The 26,056-nt window shown below is 40.6% G+C and overlaps 1 protein-coding gene across 3 annotated transcripts in view; it reads right to left on the bottom strand.

Annotated features, from left to right (window-relative positions):
• The window catches only part of FBN1 (fibrillin 1), a 158,960-nt gene that overhangs the window by 13,356 nt on the left and 119,548 nt on the right, over positions 1–26,056 (bottom strand). Inside the window, exons 35-57 of one of the 3 annotated variants that reach the window (XM_075431334.1) lie at positions 25,338–25,460; positions 24,611–24,733; positions 23,577–23,741; positions 23,114–23,182; positions 22,877–23,002; positions 21,407–21,529; positions 20,583–20,741; positions 19,570–19,641; positions 16,280–16,405; positions 15,052–15,174; positions 11,912–12,037; positions 11,000–11,116; positions 10,436–10,564; positions 10,046–10,165; positions 9,479–9,604; positions 7,348–7,497; positions 4,879–4,944; positions 4,057–4,173; positions 3,559–3,678; positions 1,781–1,903; positions 1,224–1,355; positions 495–620; positions 52–110 (exon numbers count right to left, since the gene is read on the bottom strand). In XM_075431334.1, coding sequence (XP_075287449.1) covers positions 52–110; positions 495–620; positions 1,224–1,355; positions 1,781–1,903; positions 3,559–3,678; positions 4,057–4,173; positions 4,879–4,944; positions 7,348–7,497; positions 9,479–9,604; positions 10,046–10,165; positions 10,436–10,564; positions 11,000–11,116; positions 11,912–12,037; positions 15,052–15,174; positions 16,280–16,405; positions 19,570–19,641; positions 20,583–20,741; positions 21,407–21,529; positions 22,877–23,002; positions 23,114–23,182; positions 23,577–23,741; positions 24,611–24,733; positions 25,338–25,460 — 2,720 coding nt within the window. Of the gene's footprint in view, positions 1–46; positions 111–494; positions 621–1,223; positions 1,356–1,780; positions 1,904–3,558; positions 3,679–4,056; positions 4,174–4,878; positions 4,945–7,347; positions 7,498–9,478; positions 9,605–10,045; positions 10,166–10,435; positions 10,565–10,999; positions 11,117–11,911; positions 12,038–15,051; positions 15,175–16,279; positions 16,406–19,569; positions 19,642–20,582; positions 20,742–21,406; positions 21,530–22,876; positions 23,003–23,113; positions 23,183–23,576; positions 23,742–24,610; positions 24,734–25,337; positions 25,461–26,056 lie in introns of all 3 variants that reach the window. The other 2 variants (XM_075431335.1, XM_075431333.1) reach the window with 2 other exon arrangements.

A 26,056-nucleotide genomic window follows, 5' to 3' on the forward strand; every position in this document is an offset into this window, starting at 1 on the left:
ATGAGATACCAGGAATTTAGTCAGAAATATAAAAGAAAGGGCATACTTCACCCTGGGACTGTGGAACTGAGAGTGAAAGACTAGCAGCAGTAAGAAAGAGAGCACAACATCTAAGGGAAACAAAGACAGGAAATTTAGAAAAAGCTGGAAGACAAGTTACATTATGCTTATAAAAATATATGTTTCTGTTTGACCCCAGAGAAGAATGACTGGCTGAAAATCAGGACCAAAGAGGCAGAGCAATTCCTGGCTGACTGAAACCACCGAACAGTCAGCTTTCATAGCAAATCAACCCAACGGGACTGACTGAAGTAGGCGTACGGTTAGCATGGGAAGAACAAACTTGCAGGAGGGCACCTACTTATAAGGGCCCCTTCCCGAAGGCACCTAAATTCAAGGGTGTGTTTACTCACTATTACATTCATAAGTTTAAGTTCAGCCACAATTTCTGCTACCAGAGTGATGGTTCATTAGGGTGCTAATGTGCGACTTACCAAGACATTCGTTCTGGGTGTCGCTGACGGTGAATCCCTCATTGCATTCGCATCTGTAACTTCCCACTGTGTTCACACAACGGCCATTCTCACAGATCCCAGGTTTGGTCTGACATTCATTCTCATCTGTGTTTTTGAAATGATATGACAAAAATCGTCCATTACTGGATTAAAGCAGGTTAGAGAAGTTTGTATGAAGTTCTGAAGCTGTGCATTCTGCCCGGTTGAACTTACATAAATTTTTTTTTGTTTTTAATAAGAAGTCTCTTTTATTCAATTTTCAGAAGAGAGATGGCCATCTAGCTCACAATATTGTGTACTTTGTTACTATGTTTTCTCTGCATTATCAAAATTTTTTATAGTTACAGCTGCATTTCTGAATCCCATCCAAAGTTTAAAAACAATTCAGATGTACTCTCATTCGTGTTAACAGAGATAAACAAGCTTACAGCAATGGGCTCAATTCTCCGCTTTCTTCACTCAGCGCAATTCAGCAGCAGCAGCACAAACCGACTGTGAAGACAGCCACACCCAGATTTTCTACTTCCTGCCTAGATGTGTGCACACCTGAACAGCAACACAAAGCGTCTACAGCACCAACAGATCCATTAGCCCGCTAGTTGTGTAGTTCTTCCCCCAAGTTCCTTAACACTTTAGTTAAATCCAAAATTTTCAGCTCTGCTCAGCAACTGTGCGTTTCAAGAGCTTCAAGACTTCAGTGTCACTTACCTATACAGCCTTCTCCATCTGGTCTGCGCTGATATCCTGGTCCACAGATACACATATAGGTGCCAATCAGGTTTTTGCACTCCATCTGTTTTGAGTCACAGTCGTGAATTCCTTCTTCGCACTCATTCTGATCTAAAACACAAGGTTTAGTCTTCATTATATAAAGACAATCCTGGAAATTCACTAGAGTGAATTCTGACCTTGGAATTTCCATCATAGTTAAACTCTACACATACTTTCATTGTGCTAAACTGACCATAATATACACTAGCCTAGAGCAAATTTATTTCTCCCAAATGCCCATTTTCAGGGCAAGACAAAACCATAACATCTAATATGACCTCACTTTATACAGATGTGCAGGTTTATGGACAGGACAGGGCTTAACACAATCAACTGCATAATGCAAACCATGGAATTTCATCCCAAATTTTTTCTGACTCAGTTACTTCCTGTGATTAAATCTCTGGCCCAGTAGTGCAATGAGTCAGAGCCCTACCCCTGCAGGAACCTGAAATCATTATCGCGTAACTGTGAGAGTCGGGTAGGAGCTTTACCTCGGCACATTCTCCGGTCCTCTCGTAGAACGTACCCCGCGGGGCACTTGCATTCATAGGATCCAAAAGTGTTCACACAGCGGAAAGCACAGAGCAGAGGGTTCTGAATGCACTCGTTGACATCTGGATTTGGAACGACAGATTTTGGAGGGAAGTGAAACATGCTTTTGTAAAACTCAGCAGACTTCAGCGTAGAGATTTTAGATACAGGTAATACCACAGGTCCCAGTTTACTGAGTGCTAAATTTTAATAGCTGGGGACCCATGGCTCTACTTATTATGGGTTTCTGTATAGGAGCGGGCACCAGACATGCCAGGATGTTTGCACAGCTACCTGGAGTTTCAATATCTTCAATGGCAAGCAGCCAATGGAAATAATTCCCAGATACACGCTGCCAAAACACTGTCCGAGTTAAAACTGTATCTTTTCCACATCTAGGTTCAGTTTTTATGACTGGTTATTTTTAAATTCTAGATGCACTAATTCAGCTGCTTCGTACACTGGATTCCACGAAACAATATCCTTGTTAGAAACATTATTTTGAAGTGCATTTACATACGCTCTGGGCTACTTGAGTAATTTCTGCTACATAATGATGTTTATGCACTCCACTAACTCCTCCTCTGCAATTTGAGCTTTCACTCAAATCCCACAGGGAAGTGAATTAAGCTCTAACTGTACATAAAACTAATGCAAGCTGATGCAAAAATAGAAGCATTCTTTTGTACAGGCTTGCAAACAAATAGGTTGTGGCAGATAATTTAAGAACAGCTGTGTCAGGTCAGAAGGGAGTGTCAGAATGTCCTAGGACATTTTCCTCTCTCTGCCTGTAACAGGAAGAGATGAGTATTAAAAGAAACCCATGCCATGTACGCAGAGATCTTTCTCCTGATACAGCCTCTCAGTTTAAGGACTTCCACCGCCAATAACCACAACCAAACTATCAAGCTTAATTTTCCCTGATGGATTCCCACACAGATTTGTACAATCTCTTTCTGGGTCAGTTTATACTTGTGGCCTCACTAATATTCTGGAGCAAAGAGTTCCACAACTTAAGTAAGTACTATGCATATATAAATGTTTGTTTTGGTTTGTCTAATAACATGTTCCCTCTACTTTTGGTACCTTTACCACTTGTGGCTTTATAAATTTAAATCATATATCTCTTCAAGCACATTTTCCACACTGAAAACTCTAGTTAATTAATTTTCTGTGTGTCCATTCTATAACTCTGATCTTTCTTACTCCTCCCTTATTTTCAAATTTTTATTTTTGAAATGAGAGACCAAACATGTAAAATACTCAGCCTAGGGGTACCGTGGTAATTGTCTAGCACTGTATTTATCTTTTTTGTTTTGCTCCCTGTCTCTTCCCTAACAAAAACAAGCAGCCCATTTTCTATTTTCATCCTCCACGGTGACTCCTTGACGCAAGGATCATCTAGGAGGGTAAGCAAAAACCATACACACAATAAGCAGTATTTCTGGGGACAGTTCTGGAGGGACCATACCCCAACATGCTCCTCTCCAGGCAGTCCCTTAGCAGATACTATCTGAAAGCCTGTTCACCCAACCTCTGGTCAGGAAAAGGTACCACGGCTCAAGGTGGGTACAGGAAGCAGAAACCTATTTTTCTGTTTCACATAAAGACACATTGTTCCAAATGTCCGTATTTTTTTTTTTTTTAAGCTGCTTTACTCTCCTCAATTGTTTCGGATATCAGGAAACTGTTTCAGCACACAACTACCACAACAGTCCTTAACACATGGGAGTCTCACCTTCACAGGTCATCATCGGTCCAGGCTCAAATCCCTCAACGCAGGTGCATTCAAAACCTCCCACCACATTCCTGCAAGTTCCATTTCCACATGGGTTTCCAACAGCACATTCATCAGTATCTGCAAGCAGTTAAATCACGGCAAGAATACACGGTTATAATTAACGCCCCCAAAAAAACAACCAAAAACCATCTACATTGCTGATGTACAGCCGAAATAATACAAAAATACAAAATCCAAGAACTCACTTAAGCTACTGAATTAGGGTCACGGACTCCTAGCATAATTTGGGATCGCTAGAGGTTATCTGAGTCAAACACGCAACCAGAGCTGGACCAACTTGGAGCAGATTGCTCAGGCCCTGCCTTGGCAGGTTTTAAGCACCAGCAGGGATGGAGACTCCACAACATTAGAATAATATAACCCCACTACTCCTTAATGCCATACTTCACAGTTCCGGAGTTTCTTTAAAACCAAAGATGAAACAGGTAGACTTACCCACACATTGAGCTCCTTGTAGGATGTAACCATACGGACATTCACAGCGAAAAGACCCATCTGTGTTGATACACTGCCCAAATTTACAGTTATCTGGATCAAGGCACTCATCCACATCTTAACCAGAAATACAAATGACACAGTAAGTGCAATTGACTTCATGTGTTTTTAGACTTTCCTCAAAGAACAAGTGTTGTTCTGGTGAGAAAGATTCCTGATCACAAAAAAATACTAATATTCGAATTTTGATATATTAGCATGAGTGCACAGAATTTGTCTTGCAGGCCAGTGTTCAGAATGCAGAAAAGAAACTGATTCTAAATGTCAGATAAAAAATCTCTCTGACTGGGGCTATAGAGAGAGGAGTAGATATGAAAAGCAGTAGTCATCCAGCACTCTTTAAATGAAAACTTTTGCCAATAAGGCTGAAGTGCTGTTTGTCTTGGGAAAGAACAGAATGTACTGAAGGGATCTGGGAAACTGTGGTTTGCACTTCTGGAGGATTAAAACCATTTACTGTAAACAGGCTAAGTATATTGTACAAGAAAGGACAGGTATGCTATGCTATCCATTTTCTAGATCCTACATAAGTTTCCTAGCAAGTCTGCTTAGCACAAATTAAAAAGCCAAATACACTACTCCAAAAGAAGTTTAATTTCTGATATATGAGGTATTCAAGCTTGAATTTAAAAATGGTATGAATAATTGAAAAAAAGTATAGAAGATAGCTTTTGGAAATAATTGCAGAGGCGTTATTCTCAGTTGAAAGGGAGAATGGCTTACGGGTAGAAAATGGCACAGTCATGCAACAATGGCACTTACCCAGTCTTGCGTCACCAGGTCCAACAAGGATGCCAATTCCAAATGGACAAATCTGTCTGAATGCCTCTGTTAAAAAAAAAAAGAAAAAAAAAAAAAAGAGAGAGAGAGAAAATCAAACCATATGTTAAATTCTATCTTGGCAATCAGAATTACTCATGAGCTACACAAGTAACCACCAATACCCATTCATCCTCCTCATGTTCAAGTCCAGAAATATAGTATGTAAATGTGTAAACTTATAATTTAATCTTATATTCATGTGAAAACTTTATTCTTGCTTTACATTTCATGTAATCTCCTATATGTATATATGTAAAATCCTGTGAATATTTAGTATTATTTAACTTCCTTTAAGGAGCAAGCTAATGCAGTGTTTCCATTTTCAAAGTAGCAATACTAGTGACTGCATTCTTTTCTGTTATAAATGAAAGTTTCCCTACATTTTTCCAAGAAGATACAATTTAATCTGTAGTCACCAGTTAGCAGCTCCTTAAAGCATGCCAATCTCTAGTTATGAAGTAATAATTATATTATAGGTAGGCTGAGAGTAAAATTTCTGGGTTCAGCTTAGAGTGAAGTCACCACTCAGTTTCCAAATCCACAAGGTATTCTGTGGGGTTTCTGAAGATTTCAAGATGATTTAAGTCTTTTGAGAACGAGTAATTCTTTACTTTTTGTTGCAGAAAGCAGGTACTTCCTTACCTGTGCAAACTACCTGGTATATTCTTGGCATTAGAATAAATAAGAAATCCTAAGTTTCCACTCTGATGGATCAAAATGCAACCAGGATGCATGTAATCACCCAGGCCCTTCAGATTCAGAAACTCCTGTAGCTAAGGGTCTAACACACACACGCACACAAAATACAAGTCTTGCATCTGAAACTAACCTTCCACCTTTCGCCTCTAAACTGTATCTTGAACAGATGGATGGAAACAGGACTGTAATTCAATCCATCTCAGGATGCTGCTGAGCATATTCTTTACTAACCATGCTCGAAACATGACAGAATCCTTGACAATATTTCACTTTTTCTTTTGCAAATGCAGCAGGCTGCAAAGAGGTTTACAGTGCAGCAGTGCAATACATATACATAACAAATGTTACGCTTTCTTTAGTTGAAATACATTACCTGATCTTTGCTGAGGTTGAACAAAATAGAACTTAATGTGGATGCACACCTGCACTGGAGGCAACGAAGTGTCTGGCACACTGCTAGGCTCTGAGCGGGACACTCAGCCCTGTGCAGCACAAAACCTACCCGTTGCTCACGCCTTCAGGAGGAGACCCAGGTGGCACATGTGTGTGAGCTTACCAGCCCGCATTCAGATAGCATACGATGGAGAATATGCATGAGATAACAACTGAACGTGTTATTTTAAAAAAAAGAAACAATTCCACTGTCTATGACATGCCAAGACATATATTTCCCAGACTCTGATATCTTAAAGCTATTTCTTTTTTTAAAAGATGAGAAAAATAGCCTTGATATTATCCTTTGAGAACAGTTTGGACTGTGAAAAATACATGTGCTGACACTTCAAGGAAATGCTGCGATGTATACCATGCTTTTCCAGCTGACTTTGGTTCAAATGCTCCAGGGCAACGGAATGAAACATGCGCAGGCAATGAGCCTAGGAGGAATATTGCAACTGGCACATCTGATTTGCTTTTCTTCCCTTGGCTTTTGTGAGGATTGTCTACAAAACATCTACACGACTTATTAATGAAATGAACTGTATTAATGTATTGCTGAGACCAGTAATGCTGCTAACCACATTTGTCAGCATGAATTAAAGTCCGTTCAGCAAATTGCACCATGATGGTACAAAGGCCCCTTGACTTGCTTGATGCTTAGTTACTCAGTCTTACAAAGGATAATAACAAAGGAAAGTGTTTCTTTAGCAACAGTCCAGGAAGGCTCTCCGTCATCAATGCCTGTGTTTTGTCATTCCCTGCTATTTTTGCAAGTCATTCATATTGACAAGAATGCAAATTTAATTTTTTTAATAATAAAATGTAGTCACAAAATGTAACAGGGTGATTCAGATACGGATCTAGATCGACTTTTTTTTTTTTAATTAGATTTCATGTTTATGTCGCCTCTTCCTACGCTTATTTACAATTAGATTAACTCCATTTGTGTCTTGCAGGTATTTCTACTCAGAGCCTATCAAGGACCTACTTACTACTTCCCACTATCTGTATGTGACACCTCCAGAGCAAAATACTCAGCACCTAACCATACTAGTAAACATACAAGCAAACAAGGAACATGCTGGAAATTGGACTATGCAAGGAATATGCTTTTTGAGACTGAACTGGCATCTACTCTACAGCGAGCAATCACAATTGTTAGGGTTAAACACCTCTGAAAAATTATTTTTCCCCAATTCCTTCTTGTAAGAATCTCAACCTTCTTTCAGTTCTGAGAGTCATGACAGGAAGGTAACCTAGTCAATAACTCACCATCTGCTTCCTCTGGGCAGAGTTCACAGGGATCTCCCCACCCCTGTCCCTTCAAGGCGCAGCAACACTCTTGTTTGGAGTGGTTTCGGGACTTCGGCACAGAACATTTTCCATCTTCAAATTTTGTAAAGCAGTAACTTACTCTCAGATCTGCATAGAGAAAAACATGTTATGAGCAGTTAGGGTCACTTTGGCATGGTTTTCACTCAGAGGTATTAACTGCAAAATTACAGGAGGTGCGCCCAACAAAACACCCAACTTCCATCTGAGTCTATCAAGAAGGACCATTGCTGTCTCTGACTGGGGAAGATCTCCCTACCCCAGTAAAGGAAAGCTATGGAATAGTGTCCTACTTCAGTTGTGGAAAAGGAGGGGGTTTTCTCTTTTGTCCTACAAACATGGAAGGGCTGTACTCCCCTCTTATCCTCATCCCTCTTTGTAAAAATTGAATATTGGCTTAATTTATTTGTATTCCATTATTAGTAAGAATCACTTCAGTCAAGAGATTTCAACCAACTTGCAATGATAATACTGCGTAGTGTTAAAATGAGAGGCAATATTCACTTGTGCTTTCCTTCCTCATTCTTCCCTGAGGTACGCACAAAGAAAACTGGCGCAGCGGCACTACATTTTACTCCCTTAAGCTGGGTAACCAGGATGTTGGAGCAGAGCTGAGATCACAGATCACAAGCATCGAGGAGGCAGAGAGCTGGCAGCTCCCTGCGTTGGCAGGGGGACAGCAACAGGGCAGTTTTGGAAGCGGCTGCTCACCCATTTTTCTGGCTGCAGCATCAACGCTGGGCAATGTCCAGATTTTACAGAAGTCCGAGGTAATGGCAAGTTTTAAACAAAACTTTGTTCGGCCTGAGATACTTCAAAAAAAAAAAAAACACAACCACCCCAAAACAGCCTTCTCCAGGGGATGGGGAGAAGCACACTTAAAATTCATACGCAGAAGTGTGCATTCTCCTCTGACATCATGTGTGAAATGCTGGTCTGTTTTCATAAAGGAGGAGATTAGGCTGTGTTATTTTAAACAGTTTTGTTTCTTCCCTTTTTTGTGATTTTTTTTTTCCTTACCTTAAGAGACTGAAGAAACCTCATTTATACAAGCTACAAAAGCACAGCTAAAACAGCCATGCTGCTTTCTTGAAGTTGAGTGAAGTAACTGTGCCAAACTGCATGGTGGTTTTGGAGACTTGGATGAACATTTACTGCAGGTTGGATTCATCTTTACCAAAACCACAGTTTCATTTAGCCCACTGTGAAGTGAAGAACTCGCTATGGTGTCAACAAGCATCACCGTTCTGTGCCAAGCATAACTACAGAGGTCCTTATAAAGGTCTTACTCATCAGTGGTTCCCACTGCGCATATTGTGCAGAGGACATTTAATGATGTATCTATTTAATAATTTCCAAAGTCTTTAAAATAATTCACTCCCTAATTTGCTGCACTTTTTCTTTATCCACAAAACAAACTAACCTGTGGCTTTTCATTACCAGATGTTCAGCTTTTAGCATCTGAACTCTGTCTGAGTTCATGTTTCGGCTCTGAGCAGCGTATGCAGTAATCCAGAAGCCAAAAGATGCTTCAGACTTTTCTAAGCAGTGCTTACTGTCCACACAACATTGTTTGCAATTTTTTTTCCATCGATCTTTTTTCCACCCACAGATTTTTGGAGAGGAATAGCATATAACAAGTGTTATGGAGAATTTGATAAGTGCTAAGAACAGCCGCATTCCTGGAAATGTTGCCTTTAGCAGTACATTGCAGTAGTCTGTGTTCATGCTCCATCTCCATCTCAGACATGTCACAGTCTATACAGAGTCCAGGTAGCCTCAGCATTTCTTCCGGAGCTGCAAGACAGGGCTGCAGTGCAACATAATTTCCTCACTTAACCTGGTGCATTTAACATTATCTTCGCCCCTTTTATTGCAGTGTTCTCTTTAATGACAAACAGATGTTAGGGCAAGACAGAACCTGGCCCCAAGTACAGAATTACCATGTTTTCCTTGTGAAAAAACAGTTTGAGTCCAGAGTCTCCTCGTTATACTAGAAACATGCAGCTAATACGGCTTTTATAAAACAGCAAACAAATTTTGAAATGACAGAAAATAGGAATGAACTTACCTTGGCATCGCCTTCCTGTGGAAGACAACACAAAGCCTTCTGGACACAGACATTTGAAACTGCCTGGAGTGTTGCTGCATGTGCCCAGGGCACAGATTTCTGGCTGTTCCACACACTCATCAATGTCTGTAAGAAAAGTAATTAAAGACATGAGAAATAAAAATGTCTACCCTGGCAGCTGTACTACATAAAATGTAACCTTACATCACTACTGACATCTAACAGATTTGAAAAACAAAAAGGAAGAGACAGAAAGAGGAACAAGAAATCCAGGTGGAAAATCTAGGGTTAGTTTTCAAATCCTCATGCGGTGGGCAAACCTCAGCAATGTACCATCAACCAAACAGCCTGGGATTAGATATTTCTTGGGATCAGAACAGGTAGTTCTGGTTCAAACAAAAGCTGGTGACACTTTTTCTGGGAAGCAAGTGATTACTAGTGGCTACAGTTCAGAACTGTAAACTGCCACAAAACACTAAACATTACTCCTATTTAGATGCAGAGGGAAGTGGCAACAACTGTGAGTAGCTAGGAAATGAGACAGAAGAAGCATTGTTCTATACACACCTTCACATTTGTCATTCTGCAGGACATATCCAGGAGGACAGATACATCTGAATGACCCATCCAAGTTCTGACATGTGCCTGGTGAGCATTTTCCAGGCTCCAATGCACACTCATTGACATCTAAAATAAAGGAAAGACAATTTATTTGATATAATTGCTGTTATCTCAGTAAATCTGTGGCTGAGGCTGCTTTAATTGTGATTCCATCAAACTGATGGTGGAACTTCCCAGGAGCATGAAAAGAGTCCTCTTCGTGTCTTGGCATTGTTTTCTTCCACTAGGTCAAACAATGACAATGGGACAGTTCTCTCTGACCTCTTCTACTGTTTTACTAGAATACCTCCTCAATGTTTGCTGCATTTTTTTCTGCCAAAAAAAGAAAGTACTCACCAACACAAGTCCTTCCATCCAGAGCTACCTCATAGCCATCATTGCAAAGACACTGGAAGGACCCAACTGTGTTCACACACTGACCGTTCCTGCAGAGCATTCCATTTCCACTTGCACACTCATCCACATCTAAGAGAAATAACATTGAAAGATATATAAGAAATATCTGCAACAAGCGAAATTAGATAGGTGAGATTTCTGTTTCCACTATACCAGTAATACATAAATAATACATAAATGATACATAAATAATACATAAATAATCCCGTTTCAAAAGCAAGTGAGGGGAAAATACCACTAGTGCTCTACGTTGTAAAATTGTCAAAGCAAGAGTAAAAAAAGGAATTGAATGGCATATATCACATGGAAACATTTAAGAGGCTACAGAAAGTGAGGTGTGCATAATCATGGAGGCCTTTTCAGACTGAAGAAATTTGGTTTTGTCTTTAATCGCACAGACCATGCAAGGTGCGATCCTAACTCAATAGAGAAGATTGTACTAATGGTACTTTCACTAGAAGTAGAAAGTTTAAGAAACACGTAACTGGTCTCAGCGCTCCTCACCTATGCAGTCATTGTTGTGTGAAAGGATGAACCCTAAATTGCAGCGGCAGTTGAAAGAGCCAATGGTGTTTCTGCAGGTTCCGTTGCCACAGGCATCTCTCTCACACTCGTTAATATCTACAAAGGAGACAAAACAAGCAGTAAGAATTTTAATTGCTGATGGGGAAAGGAAAGCCTGTAGCTATCCCACAGGCAAGAGAAATAATCCACTGCCAAAGAGTGAATAGAAGGGAAAAAGATTGTTGTATCTCCCAAAAAGAAGATTTTTACATAGGTTTATACACTTGATACTAACATTTACAAAAATAATGAAGGGTCCAACAATCGTTTATCGTTCTGTGGCTCCTATGTCATACTTCCTAAAGGAAATCTAAGCTATCTTTAATCATAAGCTTTCTGAAATCTCCTCCTCTTGTTCAGACAACAAACACTACACTAACAGCTGTGAACGGGTTAAATACAGAATTTCCTTCTTTATGAAGATGACTCTGTTTCTGAAAGGGCACTTTTCTGGCATGAAATCTACCCTTCACTTACTCTGTTAACAAGTAGGCTGCATACAATTGCTGCATTGCAATATTCATCTATTAAATTTCTTGCCTAAAGGAATAAATGAAACAAGATGCTTCAGAAAATTCTAAGAAGAATGGAACATTTCCCTGAAAAATGAAAGCATTAGTAGTTCATTAGACAGGATATGTATTTTTAAAAGGTTCACTCTACTGTAATGAAATGTTCTTCATTCATTATCAGCTTCCCATCATCTCTAATTGCCAGCTATGGTGTGTTTGCACCTTCCCCTGGTGGTAAATAGCTCACTCTCAGTTTTTGTAATACAGCTCCTTATGACACAGAGGATAGACTTACCTATTTTAACGGAAGTCTAAGTACAACTTAATTTGATATACTTGCCTATACACATTGTTCTGTCATCATTGGTCTTGAATCCATTGTGACAAATGCAGTAGAAACTTCCAACAGTGTCAATACACTGCCCATGGCTGCAGATATTGGGAATTTCTTGACATTCATTCCGATCTGAAAACAAAGAGGCACAGTGAAAGTTAAGGCTCTAAACTAGGGGGCTGGAAAGATGTATTAGCAGCAACCGTAACAGTTAGAATCCAGTGCACAGCCCTAATTTAAAAGAGTATTTGTAATTTATTAATGATAAAAGCATTACTAAGTAAATCTCAGAAAAGGGGCTATTTGCTTGTAAATTACCTTTCCAACATTTGTGGAATTGAAACAAGTTCAGCCTAAAAATGTTATTTACCGAACACAAATTGTTGCTGGAGCAAAAGCATATCGCCATGGCTTTGAAAATAGACTTCATTACATGAAATTGCATAGGGAGACTTCCAAGTGCTCTACATCGACTGCAGCAGATATGAAAGCCACATACAAATCACAATTTGTATCCTCCTCATTAAAGCAACTACTTGCTTTAGCTACGTTTGATTATAGCACAAATTGCTTGCTCAACTCACCAAAATCATACAAAACAGAAAGGGAGATGAATCCCACACTTCTCTCACTAAGCTTACAGAGATAAAATGCATTGTAGATTTATCTACTCCTTGTGCAGAGATAAAATGGGCACATGCACACATGTGCTACAGCATCCATGCCTCTGGCAATGGGATGATCCTGTAAATCGGATAAAGCTCAAACAGCAACAAGAGTTACTGCTACATGGAATCAGAAAACATTTTGCCAGCAGCAGCAAATGCTCAGCTGCATAGCTCTGCAGAGAGAGACGGGGAAAGCTATCCTGCCAGCATGTGATCTGCTGCCTTACAACGGCAGGGCATCTATTACACCAGCTTAACAGCTGCTTGCTTCCTGCTACTCTTGTTACTAATGCTTTCTGGCAGAATCCAGGATTCTATCAACAGTAAATGAAACAAAATGTTAAAGAACAAAATGTTTGCTGTCCAGCACATTTTCTTCTGTGACAAATCAGAAACACGAATCAAATGAGGTCTTTCTGTTGACCTCATCACCAGCAAGAGGTAATTTGATTCAATATGCTTCCAGGCATTTTGTCTGCTGCAGTTCCAAAACACGAGAACTGAGGTGCGGCCATAAGCTTGTATTAGAACCAATTGGATTTTAGTGTTCAGTAATTTTCTTTCACATGCAATCTAAGGTTGCACAGTTTCTTACCAAACCATCCTCAGTTCATTGCAAAACTACAAATCAAGCTGTTCCTAATTGCAAAGAACTCCATGTACTAAATCTTGTTCTCCTGCCTCTACTGCCTTTTCTCTGCACTCTGCTTGGCACACAGACAATCCTGACAGCCCCCAGCCCCAGGATTACCGTAGATCAGCTGGGGCCACAACTAACTGTATTCGTGTTCACTGAGGACCAAGCTCTCCCAAAGCTATTAATGATACTGCTGCTAATTAGAGTCTAACGGAGGGAGAAAGGAAACCAATTCTGGGTAACATGTTGTCTTAAGAACTCCTAATCTTTGGAGCTCAGGAGAGTAGAGATAAAGGAAAAATGGTGACTCTGGTGCTCTGTGAGCAAATGATTAGTGAATTAAAGTCCCAGGGAAAAGTCACTTCTTTCAGGGTAAACAGAGAACACCGTAACTTTTTAAAAAACTGAGAGGCAGAATTGTGTTAAGTGCCAGAAATGAGTTTGTATGAAAAATTATTTATCATACCACAATAGATAGCACCAGAAGAACGCTATTTTGATAGTAAGATAAATGCAGTACTCATAGTACTAGCGGCTGTGATACACTAGTTTTGATTCAATAGCACATAATCTCCTGAGGTGTGATCATTTTCCATGCAGTAGCACGACTGATCCAATACTGCAAGGTGCTTAGTGCTCTTTGCTCTCAGCAGAGCGGTTGGGAATTTCCTTCCTTTGCTGGACCAAGTACTTTATCAGCCACTTTTATTTTGACTCTAATTGTGCAACTTTATTTTCACAAAATATAAAATCAGAGCAAAATACAGGGAAGTATTATTGTTCGTGCCAATTCATGCTGGGTATTGTAACCCATATCAGAACCTCCCCTGGCTCTTCCTGTACTGCTGTCACGAACCTGTAACAACAATTACATTAGGAACATATTGAATATTTACAGGTGCCACAGCATAGCTTAACCAAACAAAGTTTTAGTTCTCATAGTAGTGTTCTGGTTGCCCCTACACCCTTTTCCCTCAACGGTCACATGAACAATGAAAAACTGCACTGCAGGGAAAAGTACACTTCCTAAAACTCAAGTACTCAGAAGCAAAAACTCAAGGAAAATGTTACCAGCTTCCGTGGTAATTATTATTTTGTTCAGAAATGTATATAATATTTACAGCTGCTTGGCTCACAGCAGTCTTTAAAATCTCTGCAATTCTTCAAGTAATCAAGATCACATCAATGCCTCTCTGGACTATGATATTATAAGAAAAAGCAAATGGATTAAAGAACTGCAGTCCCACTCAGTGAGTATTTAAAAATAATGTTCAGGGGCCTGTTTAAATCCACGTAAAAGTTAGGAAGTTTAACAATAAGCTTTTTAAGTTAGTTATCACATATGGCCTAGCAGATAAGTCCACCTTATCAGCAAAGACCCCAGCAGCAGTGAGTTATTTGTTAAAATACAAGTGGCAATAAATTGCTAAAACACATCTAGCAAATTCTAATGAAAATCCAAGAATTTATGCAGAGGAAGGTCCCTGTCAGGACCACAACTAAATCCTTACTGTCAGAAAATCATTAGTCAAAATGTAGTGAATCAAGAATCAATTGTCTTCCCTCCCAAGACACAACATGGGATAAAGAAAAAAGTTTGCAGTTGGTGTGATAAAGTGGAAGACAAACATCTACTCAGGCGATTAACTCTCGTTTATGCCTATGTGAGATGGGCCACTAGTCTTCTGGGAATTGCCAGAATGTTTATGGGATGCCCTAAAAGGCTTTAAAAGGAGGGTTCTTGAAGTACCATCTTTCTGAAGAGGAGATATGCTTTTTTAAACTTCCTTTAAAATCTAAGACTTTTTGCAGACTCACACAAACAAGCTAGAAGTACTCACCAGTGCAGCGGCCAGTTGACGTGAACCTGTAGCCAGGTTTACAGTCACAACGGTAGCTACCAGCTGTGTTGACACATTCTGCATTTTGCTGGCACACTGGTCCATTTTGGCATTCATCGATATCTGTCAATACAAAAATGGAATTTGATGGTTATGGTAAGCTGACACTAGGAAGACGCCAAAATCACTTTTAGTGTAAAGAGAGTTACCTTACTCAAATATAGAAATTTATTTCTAATTCTGAAAAATAAATGTATTGATGAAAGTAGATAATATATGGATGAAAGCAGATATTTGGTCACATTTAGTTATCTGAAATGATCCCAAACCCACACGTTCCATTTGTGAAATTCATTCCTACTTAGAGAATTTATATAGTTGTTTTCTGAAGGTGTTGAAGGGCCTGTGAAAGGCCTGTTGCAACACTTCACTTGGGTGGATTTCAGTCTTAAGACTGCAGTCAGAATAAGTAAGCTGCTATATCTGCATAGATCTCCACTGAAGACTATGAGGATCTCCCTTGATCATTACACTGCATCAAGATCCCTGTTGGATATTAGGAGCTTTCAATGAAAACAACAACAACAAATTTTAGGCAAAAAGTTTTGACCAATTCTCCTTACTTAAGCTGCTGCAAAACCAGAACTTATTTCCCTAGAAACATAAATGGGGTTCTGTTAGAAGCAGCATACAGAAGATGCTTTGACTCAAAGCTCTCAAAGCCTTGCTTGCAGCACCCATGTTGTCAGGAGTCGTAACCCACATCAGAGAATGAAAGCAAGTCATACTGCCATAACTCAGTTTCTCCATTAAACTGACTAATACAACGTTAGGAAATGTTTAAATTGGAAAAAAAAAATCACACATTTATATTATTTACAGAAATCTTTGTTCCATTAGAAAAAAAACCCTTGGAATTAAAAAAAAATGTGCTTATGATCTGATTCAAGACTACTACTCTTTTCCCGACTTTACTGTCAAATGTGAAAAAAAATGTTTCTTCCCATGACTGCTGACTCATGCTCCTTCAAGGCCTTAGATGTCTGATGGAAAATCTGGTATTTTCTATGTAAAAGAATTCAAAATATCTGAACTAACATAGACTTACTACACTGATACCGGTATTCTCCCCTCATTAAGGATGACTTGCAAGTATACCAGATTTGCCAGCGTCTGAATTGCCAGCTGGTGAAATCTCATGTCTCTGTGTATGAGATCAGCACCCTACCTTCGCAGATCAATAGCTTGTCGTTGTAGAAGAAACCCACAGGACACTCGCATCGGAAGCTGCCAACCATGTTTATACAGATCCCATTTTCACACACTCCAGGAATCTCTCTGCATTCATCAATATCTGCAAGAAGAAAATTTTTTAAATACTTGTATACAGCACTTCATGAAATCTTCCACTATGGAATATGTCTTTACGCATTTATCCTTAAGAGAATTATCAAACTGATAATGTGAGCATCAGAATGCTCCCAACTGCAATAGACAGTGCATCGTTCCAAACTGTGGAAGTGTAGATATTTCCTGTTTCCTCAGGTTCTGACTCTTCACTGTAGTGAAGATTTAGTCTGAAGATATATCCTGCCACAGAGGAATGCAGAGGATGGCACACGTCCTTCCTCATGTCGCCCACCCACAGCCCTGATGAACCTCCTCATCTTCCCGAGTGTTACAGTAGAGTTACGGGGAAGAGCCAAACGGAGAGGACGTAACTTCTTTGGTTTAATACAGAAGAGCATGACTGAATGCAAACACTTGTCAGAATTAGTTTTGCACTGGTTTACCCTTGTTCATCTGAAAAGACTTTCATGGTTTTATGTAGCAGTTTGAAAGTGCCAGTGCCAGCTAACATCTGAAGTGCTGCCAACATGCCATTAATTTGAATGATTCAGCCAGGCAGCCAGAGTTTGCCAATGCTCTATATACACCTGGGTTAAGTAACTGATTTTGACAGAAAAAAACCCAGCTGTTATTATCATTACATGTCTTGCCTATTGGGTCCTTAAGTTACATATCTTTAATATCCTGACAGCATGAAAGAGTTCAGAGACTCCTCCAAAGCGTCTTCCTTTAGAGAAAATTGATACATGCACTGATGTACACAAGACAGAGAATATGGTGGGAAACTGTCAGCTAACGTGTTTTTCCATCAGATAATGTATTTTTTTTTTTACTCTTGCTGCTGGATCAAACCCTTCATTTCCTACATTAGATTCTGTAATTCTGAGTCTTCTGATTATATGAGGGATGAGCAAAAAAAGAACTACTTCTGTCTCTGATACAACCACCTGGAGTAAATATATAGAACTTTAATCCCAACAGCCGAGTAACATCATGAAAGGACTGTAACCAAGTACTACAAGGTACACAGGGCAGTGTCCCTGCAGAGTGGGCACTACCCAAGCCCTGTGCCTACAGACATAAGGAACACAAGTAACTCCTGTGCAAAAGCAGCAAGTTGAGTACTACAACCTAGCAAGATCCGTGAAGATTCCAAAGCACCAGGAAGAGTCTGTAAAGCTGTGCGTGCACCAGTCTCACCAGTGCCGCCTGCACTTGTTTAACATCTTCATCAATGACCTGGATGAAGAGTTAGAGTGTACCCTCAGCAAGTTTGCTGATGACGCCAAACTGGGAGGTGTGGTAGACATACCGGAAGGCTGTGCTGCCATTCAGCGTGACCTGGACAGGCTGGAAAGTTGGGCAGAGAGGAACCTGATGAGGTTCAACAAAGGCAAATGCAGGGTCCTGCACCTGGGGAGGAACAACCCCATGCACCAGTACAGGCTTGGGGTGGACCTGCTGGAGAGCAGCTCTGCGGAGAGGGACCTGGGTGTCCTGGTGGACAACAGGTTAACCATGAGCCAGCAGTGTGCCCTGACTGCCAAGAAGGCCAATGGCATCCTGAGGTGCATTAGGAAGAGTGTGGCCAGTAGGTGGAGGGAGGTTCTCCTCCCCCTCTACACTGCCCTAGTGAGGCCCCATCTGGAGTACTGTGTCCAGTTCTGGGCTCCCCAGTTCACGAAAGATGAAGAGCTACTGGAGAGAGTCCAGCGGAGGGCTACGAGGATGATGAGGGGACTGGAGCATCTCTCCTATGAAGAAAGGCTGAGGGACCTGGGCTTGTTCAGCCTGAAGAAGAGAAGGCTCAGAGGGGACCTTATAAATGCTTATAAATATCTGAAGGGTGGGTGTCAGGAGGATTGGGCCAAGCTCTTTTCAGTAGTGCCCAGCGGCAGGACAAAGGGCAATGGGCACAAACTGAGGCACAGGAAGTTCCGTCTGAACATGAGGAAGAACTTCTTCCCTCTGCGGGTGATGGAGCACTGGAACAGGCTGCCCAGGGAGGCTGTGGAGTCTCCTCCTCTGGAGATATTCAAGACCCGCCTGGACAAGGTCCTGTGCAGCCTGCTGTAGGTGACCCTGCTTCGGCAGGAGGGTTGGACTAAATGACCCACAGAGGTCCCTTCCAACCCCTGCCATTCTGTGATTCTGTACTAGTGGCCTCTGTGGGACTGCCCTTCTGTTTCAGATGGCTCTCGAATGTACATTGCTCTATGACATGGCAGAGCAGACTGCAATACTCGTAGCACGCACGTCAGCTGCTACAGATGCAGCTTTTACCTACGCACGTTAGCATGATCCAAGGTCTCCCTGCTTCTGCTGATAAAGGGCCCAGTTACCTTGAGTAGACTTGGCAACAATTTGGGCTCATACTAATAGCTAGAAGGAGGAACTCTGCTTCCAGGAAATGACCTGGTAAATAATAAATAATGTACACTTCTGTAACTTCTTTAAAAATTACATTCCCCACTTTACTAGAAATACTTCCATCTAACTGGCTGAACACTGTACCACAGCAACAGCTAAATGGTAAGGCACCTGATCACTGCCTGAATGCTGCCTCTGTTTGTTACAGAGTATATTATCTGCTTCTTATTTGCATTTTTGAGTGAATAAAAACACAAGTGAGTCCCCTTCGGGACTTCCTCAGCTCTTTGTCTTAGAATTCCTCCTTCTCTCCCTCTTTTTGTTTTGCAATTTGTTACTCTCAATTCAAATGTTACACACAATAACATATGTGAGAAATATTCCAGCTGAACAGAAAAAAGGGTTTTTGTGTCAAAACAATACACAGGGGGACTGATGTGAAATGTCACATTAAATCTCTGCTTCAGTTTGAAGGAAAGACTCTTAATTCCTCTCAGACCAAATGCTGGTTGGCCTTACTCCCAGAGCTCTTATTCTTGGTATCTGTGCCCTGCTCATGTAGGACTGATTACAGTTTCTTTGGAGCTTTATGTTGCCTTGATTACAAGCAGCAATTATCATTGCTGCCAGCTAGGAGGAGCTAGGCAGAAAGTTTGCAGGCTCACACTTAAACAGAGGTTTAACTCCATTACGCTGGTCAGTTGTTACTGCTCCCATGAAAAAAATAACTGGAAAAACAAACCTCCCCTCTTCCTTGGGCAGAGGTAGCATGGAATTGAGTTAAAAATTATAACTCACCAACTGGTAATCCTGTATAAATGTCAATGAAGAAGCCAGGCCTTTGACTTCCACAGAGTGTGGAGAATTCATCTGCAACAGCAAAACAAAGCAGCAATCATAGTATTTGGAATTAATCAACAGTCAAAAATTCATCACATCCTTTGCCCCAAAAAATACTACTTCTACTCTTTCAGCACCTGCAGGGCACACAGAGCTTTGCAGACCCTTACCCGAGGCTCACTATATGATGTGGTTAGTATGCACATGGGTTCTCATTCAACGGCCATTGAAATTTGCAAATAAAAAGATGCAGAGAGCTTGGTATCACATGTTGATTTTGCTTTGCATACTCTTATCACTGTGCATCACGGTTTTTGCATACAAGTCCAGATCTGACTCAAAAATCTGAACTGTAAGTTGGAAGTTACTCAAATAAACGTCTAGTAAGTTTGTTCTTGAAGCAAATGACCTCGAACCGGAGCGGGATGTCCTGGGCTCAACTCTGCAGTTTTACCCAGTGTGGAGGAGTCCTGTATGCCCTTACAATTAGCCCAGAAACTTCTACACCTTACCTTTAGCTGCTTGACACAGATCATTCTCAGAGGAGACCAAGGTACCTCTGTAAACCCATGGCTACCACAAAGATCCTTTGTGGCAAGCAGCAGTCAAGGCACAACACAGCAGACACCGTATTTGTTGGAGCAATGCTAATAAAACCCTGTTCAGTGCCTCAACACTGGATCAACAAGCATTTGCAGAGAGACAGATTAACCAATATAGAGCATGAAGTCTCCCTGACAGGGAAACTGTCACAAAACAGGCATTGCTCAGCAGCATGAACACAAACTACTGCACGTACGCCTTCATTGTGACCAGGGCTGATCACCGCCAGGCAAAAGAAGTAACTAATCCCTTCATTTTAGACACATAAGAGCAGACAAAGACATAGCATCTCTAACAATGTTACACGCACTAATAGTAATTATGAAGTTACCAAGGCATTCAAATAGATTTGCAATACAAAAACATACCAGTGCTTGGGATAGGACACTGTTCACAAGGCTTATTCCATGCACGTCCAATGTTGTAGGAACAGCAGCACATTTTCTTGGTCATGTTAAAAAGTAGCTCACCATCACAGGTTTGATTGTCAGCATAGTAATTTCTATAACACAGACTTCTTCTCATATCTGTGAAAATGAAGAAAAACCCAGGCCAATGCATTAGCAACTTTTATGGAAGATGATCTACCTGAAGGGTTTAGGAGATACCTCCTTCAAATTTGTACTTTTTAGACCACTGTCAAGTAGGTGCTGCAGCACTGTAGAATACTACAGAACAGCCTGCCCCTAGAAGTTTAGTTTAAAAGTATGAAAAAGGGGTTGCAATACAACTATTCAACAGCAACCAACATGGCTGTACGGCTGATCAGACTCACTGAAGGATTCAGTATTGGCCTTTTGCCCAACGCTGAAAAACACGAGCTTGTTTATGGTTGCCCCTGAGAACTGTACACAGCTCGTGACTTCATTCTATGAAGTTTGAGTAATTTTAGTAGTGTTTCACATGTAGGAGCTTCTAAAGCTGAAGTGAAACTTGAAAGGAATGAACATAGAAAATATCAAATTAAAGGAGAAATTCTGATATGATACTGAAAGATCTGTATTAAAAGCAATCTGCCTTGCTTTATTTAATAAAATCAATGAAATAACCTTGATTTTTCATTTAGTTAATTCTTGTACAACTAGATTCAGAGAAACAGTTCTGATTTTTGCCTGGTAAAGCCCTAGCCCGAAGCAGTAGGCCTAAGCTTTTTAAAAAAAAAACAACAAAAAACAAAAAGCACAACCCGCACCCATGCAGTTGTTTCCTCCATTGACTTGCATGTAATCAGGAGGACAGATACAGGTGTAGTTCCCAACAGTATTGTAACATGTGCCAGGTCCACAAATGCCAGGTGTATCACACTCATTCACATCTAGAAGAGAACAAAATGGCAGTGAGTGGCCACCGAAGCTATCTTGTGCTTCCAAGAATGAAAATGTCTCAGTAATGCCTGAGGTAGGAAGATATTGGTGTAGGAGAGCTGAAGGGGCTCTGAGTGAGGTCATGGTGGAGTGAAGCCCCTCCAGAGAAGGAAGTGGTGTCATAGGCAGCCACAGAAAGGCTGGCCGTGATGTAAAGATGGGAACTCTGACATATCTAGGCAGCTCAGAGACAGTAATTTGGGGTTTGCACCTCTTGCACAAAAAAAAGTATTTGAGGATCTCATCTGTTCTGGATTCTTAGAACTGGACAAGAACCAAAGCTGTTCCCTGCGCAGTGCCCATCTCAATAAGTAATGATGCTAAATCAGACTGATTGGATGGTTCATGTCTGTTTGACTGGGGAAAGCGAAAAACTTTCCCAACACAAGATGCCATGTCTACTTCATCAAGAGACTTCATCCGCTGCTTAAAAAACCCCAACCAAACCCAAACACAATACTGTCCCCAAAACAGAAGTTCAAAAGTATTTCATTAGCTTTACCATTTTACAGTATCTTTGACACACCACTAAGGACAAATACACAGCTAGATTTCCTCTTTAACATTTGTTGAGCTATGTAAGCACAATATGGATGAAGCACTTTGGTTCAGCCTTAATTCAGGATCTGAATCTTCTGTCTTTCTGTGGTGTTTGGCACATCATAGGCACTATATTAACACTAACAGCCTAGAAGGCTGAAGACAGCCTGGGCAATGGGAAATTCAAGGACTTGATGGGTTGCTTTGCTTAAAGCTTTGTATCCAGTACAACCTGACAATTGCATGTAATGTGACGAACATGTACTACTGACTGTGCTAGGGGAAGGAAAATGTCTTGCAGTACAACCAGTATTTTCAATTGGACACTGAGATCAGCAGGAGAGAAAATAAGCAGTGGAAAAGAGGCATGGACACACTGTAACCAGCCCAAAAGACTCGTGGCGCAAGTTTGCTCTTTATCTGACTGCTTATTCATTATCCATTACCAAACAGCTACTTTCTACAGCTGCATAGTAAATGATGTTTTACTTACAGCAAAAATTGTTGTGTTTTCTGATTTTGATGAAAATCTGATAATTTTAAACAAAAATTTGCATATATTTCAACATGGTCAAGAAGCAATTTTCTCTCTCTCTGAATGCAAGACTTCAACTTGTCCCAGTTTGCCCACCCTTAAGCTTTACACTGCTTGGTCTGATTATGTTCCTTTTCAAGTACAGGTTAACTCTTCTGCATATTGATGTGTCACCATTTTCTAAGAATAAAAGCAGAAGACTAGTTTAGTGAAGGCTACGTACCATCGCACACTCGAGTGTCTTCATTCAAATAGTACCCTGATGGACACTGACACTGGAAGCTACCAAATGTATTAATACATTTTCCTCCTTGGCAAAGTCCAGGCAATTCTTGACATTCATCAATATCTGTTCAAACAAAACCACAAACATTGCATTCATGCTTTTCCATGAAAAACAACACTCATTGAAGCGTTTCATAATTTTAGATGTGTAAATGTAGGAAAATGTAAACGTTACCCTCTAATATAACTGTAATAGGGTTTGGTCGGAATCCTTCCCCTCCAGGGCAAAGAACCTTATATTCAGCTGAAAATAAAACAGATTTATGAACTTAAAACAGTAGGAACATTTTCAGCACATTATTTTTGAAAATTAATCAAGATTATTACAAGTAATTTAAATGTAACATAACCAAGTAACCACATATAAACATTAGGTTTTACTCTGTAACGTCAACTTATTACATTTCATAATGTATTTTCTGGTGTAACAGCAAACTTGCTCGGAAGTGATAATAATATTCTGACTAAATAATCTTTTTGAAAGACTGGTAAGGTTTTTGGTTGAGACAGGTGGAAACCTGTTCTCTGTATGTACACAATAAATGATTACACCAGTATTTGAGTTACCTAGCTAAATTAGAAAAAAAGTCCAACAAAAACATTGTGTTGTTGTGTTTAACCCAGGCAAGCTGACTTACTTGTGTTCACAAGTGGGCAGTGTTCACAGGGAACTCCCCAAGCTTTGCCCAGGGAACAGCAACAGGATGCCTTGGAAACACCCACTCCAATCTCATTGCTGCAGAAAGTGCCACCATTATCTCCACGCGTTTTAATGTCCAGGTAACAGTTGCCAGATCGTGTATCTATATAGAATGCACACAATGACAAATACATTTTATGACAGAGGAAACTCAACACGTCATTGCAGGATGAGGAACACCTTCAGATGGCTCTCATTTCTCATAGGACAAAGAAATTGACTTGTGTTGTCCAGAAGGGCCCAGCTTTTCCCACTGAGATAGGATGGTAGTTCCTCATCCGCTAGCTTTGCTGGACTTCTCACAAAGTAGGGAAATTATTCAGCATGACCAAGGGCAGTTCAATCAGGCCTTTTCGTGTTTTGATTCACATTTTCACCCACATTTATGCATCCTTCCAGTTCCAGAAACCCATTGCTTTTTCCTCTCTTTGAGGTTAAGAAGCATGAAGGCATCTACTCCATGTCAGGAATTTCAAATACCTCTGAATTTGAGAAGCATGCCTACACCCTCTTAAACAAACAAAAGCCAAAAAATATCACAGGATTACTAAGCAGTTGGAGCCTAATACAAGAGCATTTCCATCAGTCATGAAGCTGTACCTAGCCAAGCTGTGTTCCAAGAGCATGGGTGGCTTTATGCCACAAATCCATTCGCCTGCCATCTTGGGGCCAGCTGGATGTTGGGTTAAGCTTGTTGAAATTTAAAATTATTTCATGCCTGCCTTAAATCGTGGACAGCTGTAACAAGCCCCAAGGGGTTGGTGCTGCCATCTGGGCACTACTGGCATGCTACATCACTCTGTACATGCTCCTGCTGCATTATTACAACTTCCAAGCTGGGGGCAGCGGGGTCGCAGTTGGAGAGCTTGTTGCAGCCCTTTTCCATGGCCTGGGATCTTATTCCTAAGCAGTTAGCCTTGCAGCCCCTCTGTGCAACTTCACTCGTAAATAACATAAGGAGTGGTCCCTTACCAACGCATCCAACCCGGGTGGGATTCAGCTCAAAATCAGGAGGGCACTCACAGGTGTAACTACCTGCAGTATTGACACACGTGCCACTAATGCAGGTTGTGGGATCTGCACATTCATTAACATCTGCAAGAACAAACAGCATGTGGTAAACAAATACTCAAGGACAGTGCAATCCATCAATATACCAGCTATCATATGCTGACCACCACAAATCCATTAGTTATGAGACACTGATCTCCAGAAAGCTCCAAAATACACACACACGTTTTTAGAACAACAGTAGTCTGAGATGAATTCATCATTTCACAGGGGAGAGAAGAAAGCGTTTCTCCTGGAAAACAAATCTATGAACTAAAATTCACATAAAGTACTAAAAAAATACTTAAGGGAAAAGTACATGACAAGGTCATAGCTTATCATCCAGTACTGCAAATGGAAACTATAAGGCATAACACACCTCCGCCTGGGAGATGCGGAGAGGCGGAGGGGTTCTCTCTGCTCTGTTTTTCTCCTTCTTCTCTTAAGCCAATGGGGTATCAGTGGTTGACAAAGAAGATGAAAGAGGAGTGTAGAAAAGGCAAGAAGGAGAACTTTGTGTTATACACAGGAGGAAAGTCTGTATTTTCCTATATCCAGTCTGATTTGTATAGTTTTTTAGAATTTCCTAAGGAGCTGAGCACGACCCTAACAGAAAATTAAATAGTATTTTGTTCAAAATTGTCCTTACCTGTGCAGTTACCACCACTTCTGTCCAACTCGTAGCCCACTTCACACTCGCATCGGAAAAGTCCAGGGAGGTTATGACAAGTACCGTAGACACAGATGTTAGGAAGCGAGCACTCATCAATATCTGACAGGGGAACAGGAGGGGAAGAAGATGAGGTTTCCTTATCTTTTTAAGATGGAGACAGAGAACTGCAAAAAGACGCAGAAAACATGGACCTGGAAGCCATCTGCTCCCACATACCATGCAAGACCAGAAAAAACAACAAGCAAGATTTATGCTTGGAGCCTAAGAAACCTAATCCATAACTTTTTTGGAGGCAAAATGGTCTTCCCAGTATCTCCGGAAGCCACGCCAGAAACAATGTGAGCTTATTAGTGGGCTAATCTGACAAGTAGCCAAATTAAACATGGCAGGAGATATGCTTTGAAAAATGAAGTTTATTCTAAATCAGCAGTCATCTGCAGAAAGCTAGACATCAGTAAATGAAAAGCTTGTGCCCAAAGATGAACTCGATGCTCATCTTTGGGTTTCTGCATTTGACAGATCTCAAGTTTGGCAAGTGGAGTTCACTTTCATGACTTTTGTTCAAATCATTGCATCTGATTCAGTATTTACTGAAGGCTGAATGCAAGAACGACCAACCTGATACAATAAAAATGTGCGAGTTTACAAAGGACCTTAAAATACTGCATTTAGTGTACACATCTGAGACATCAGAA

This window comes from Opisthocomus hoazin, chromosome 10 (genome assembly GCF_030867145.1).
Source record: "Opisthocomus hoazin isolate bOpiHoa1 chromosome 10, bOpiHoa1.hap1, whole genome shotgun sequence".
Lineage (NCBI taxonomy): Eukaryota > Metazoa > Chordata > Aves > Opisthocomiformes > Opisthocomidae > Opisthocomus > Opisthocomus hoazin.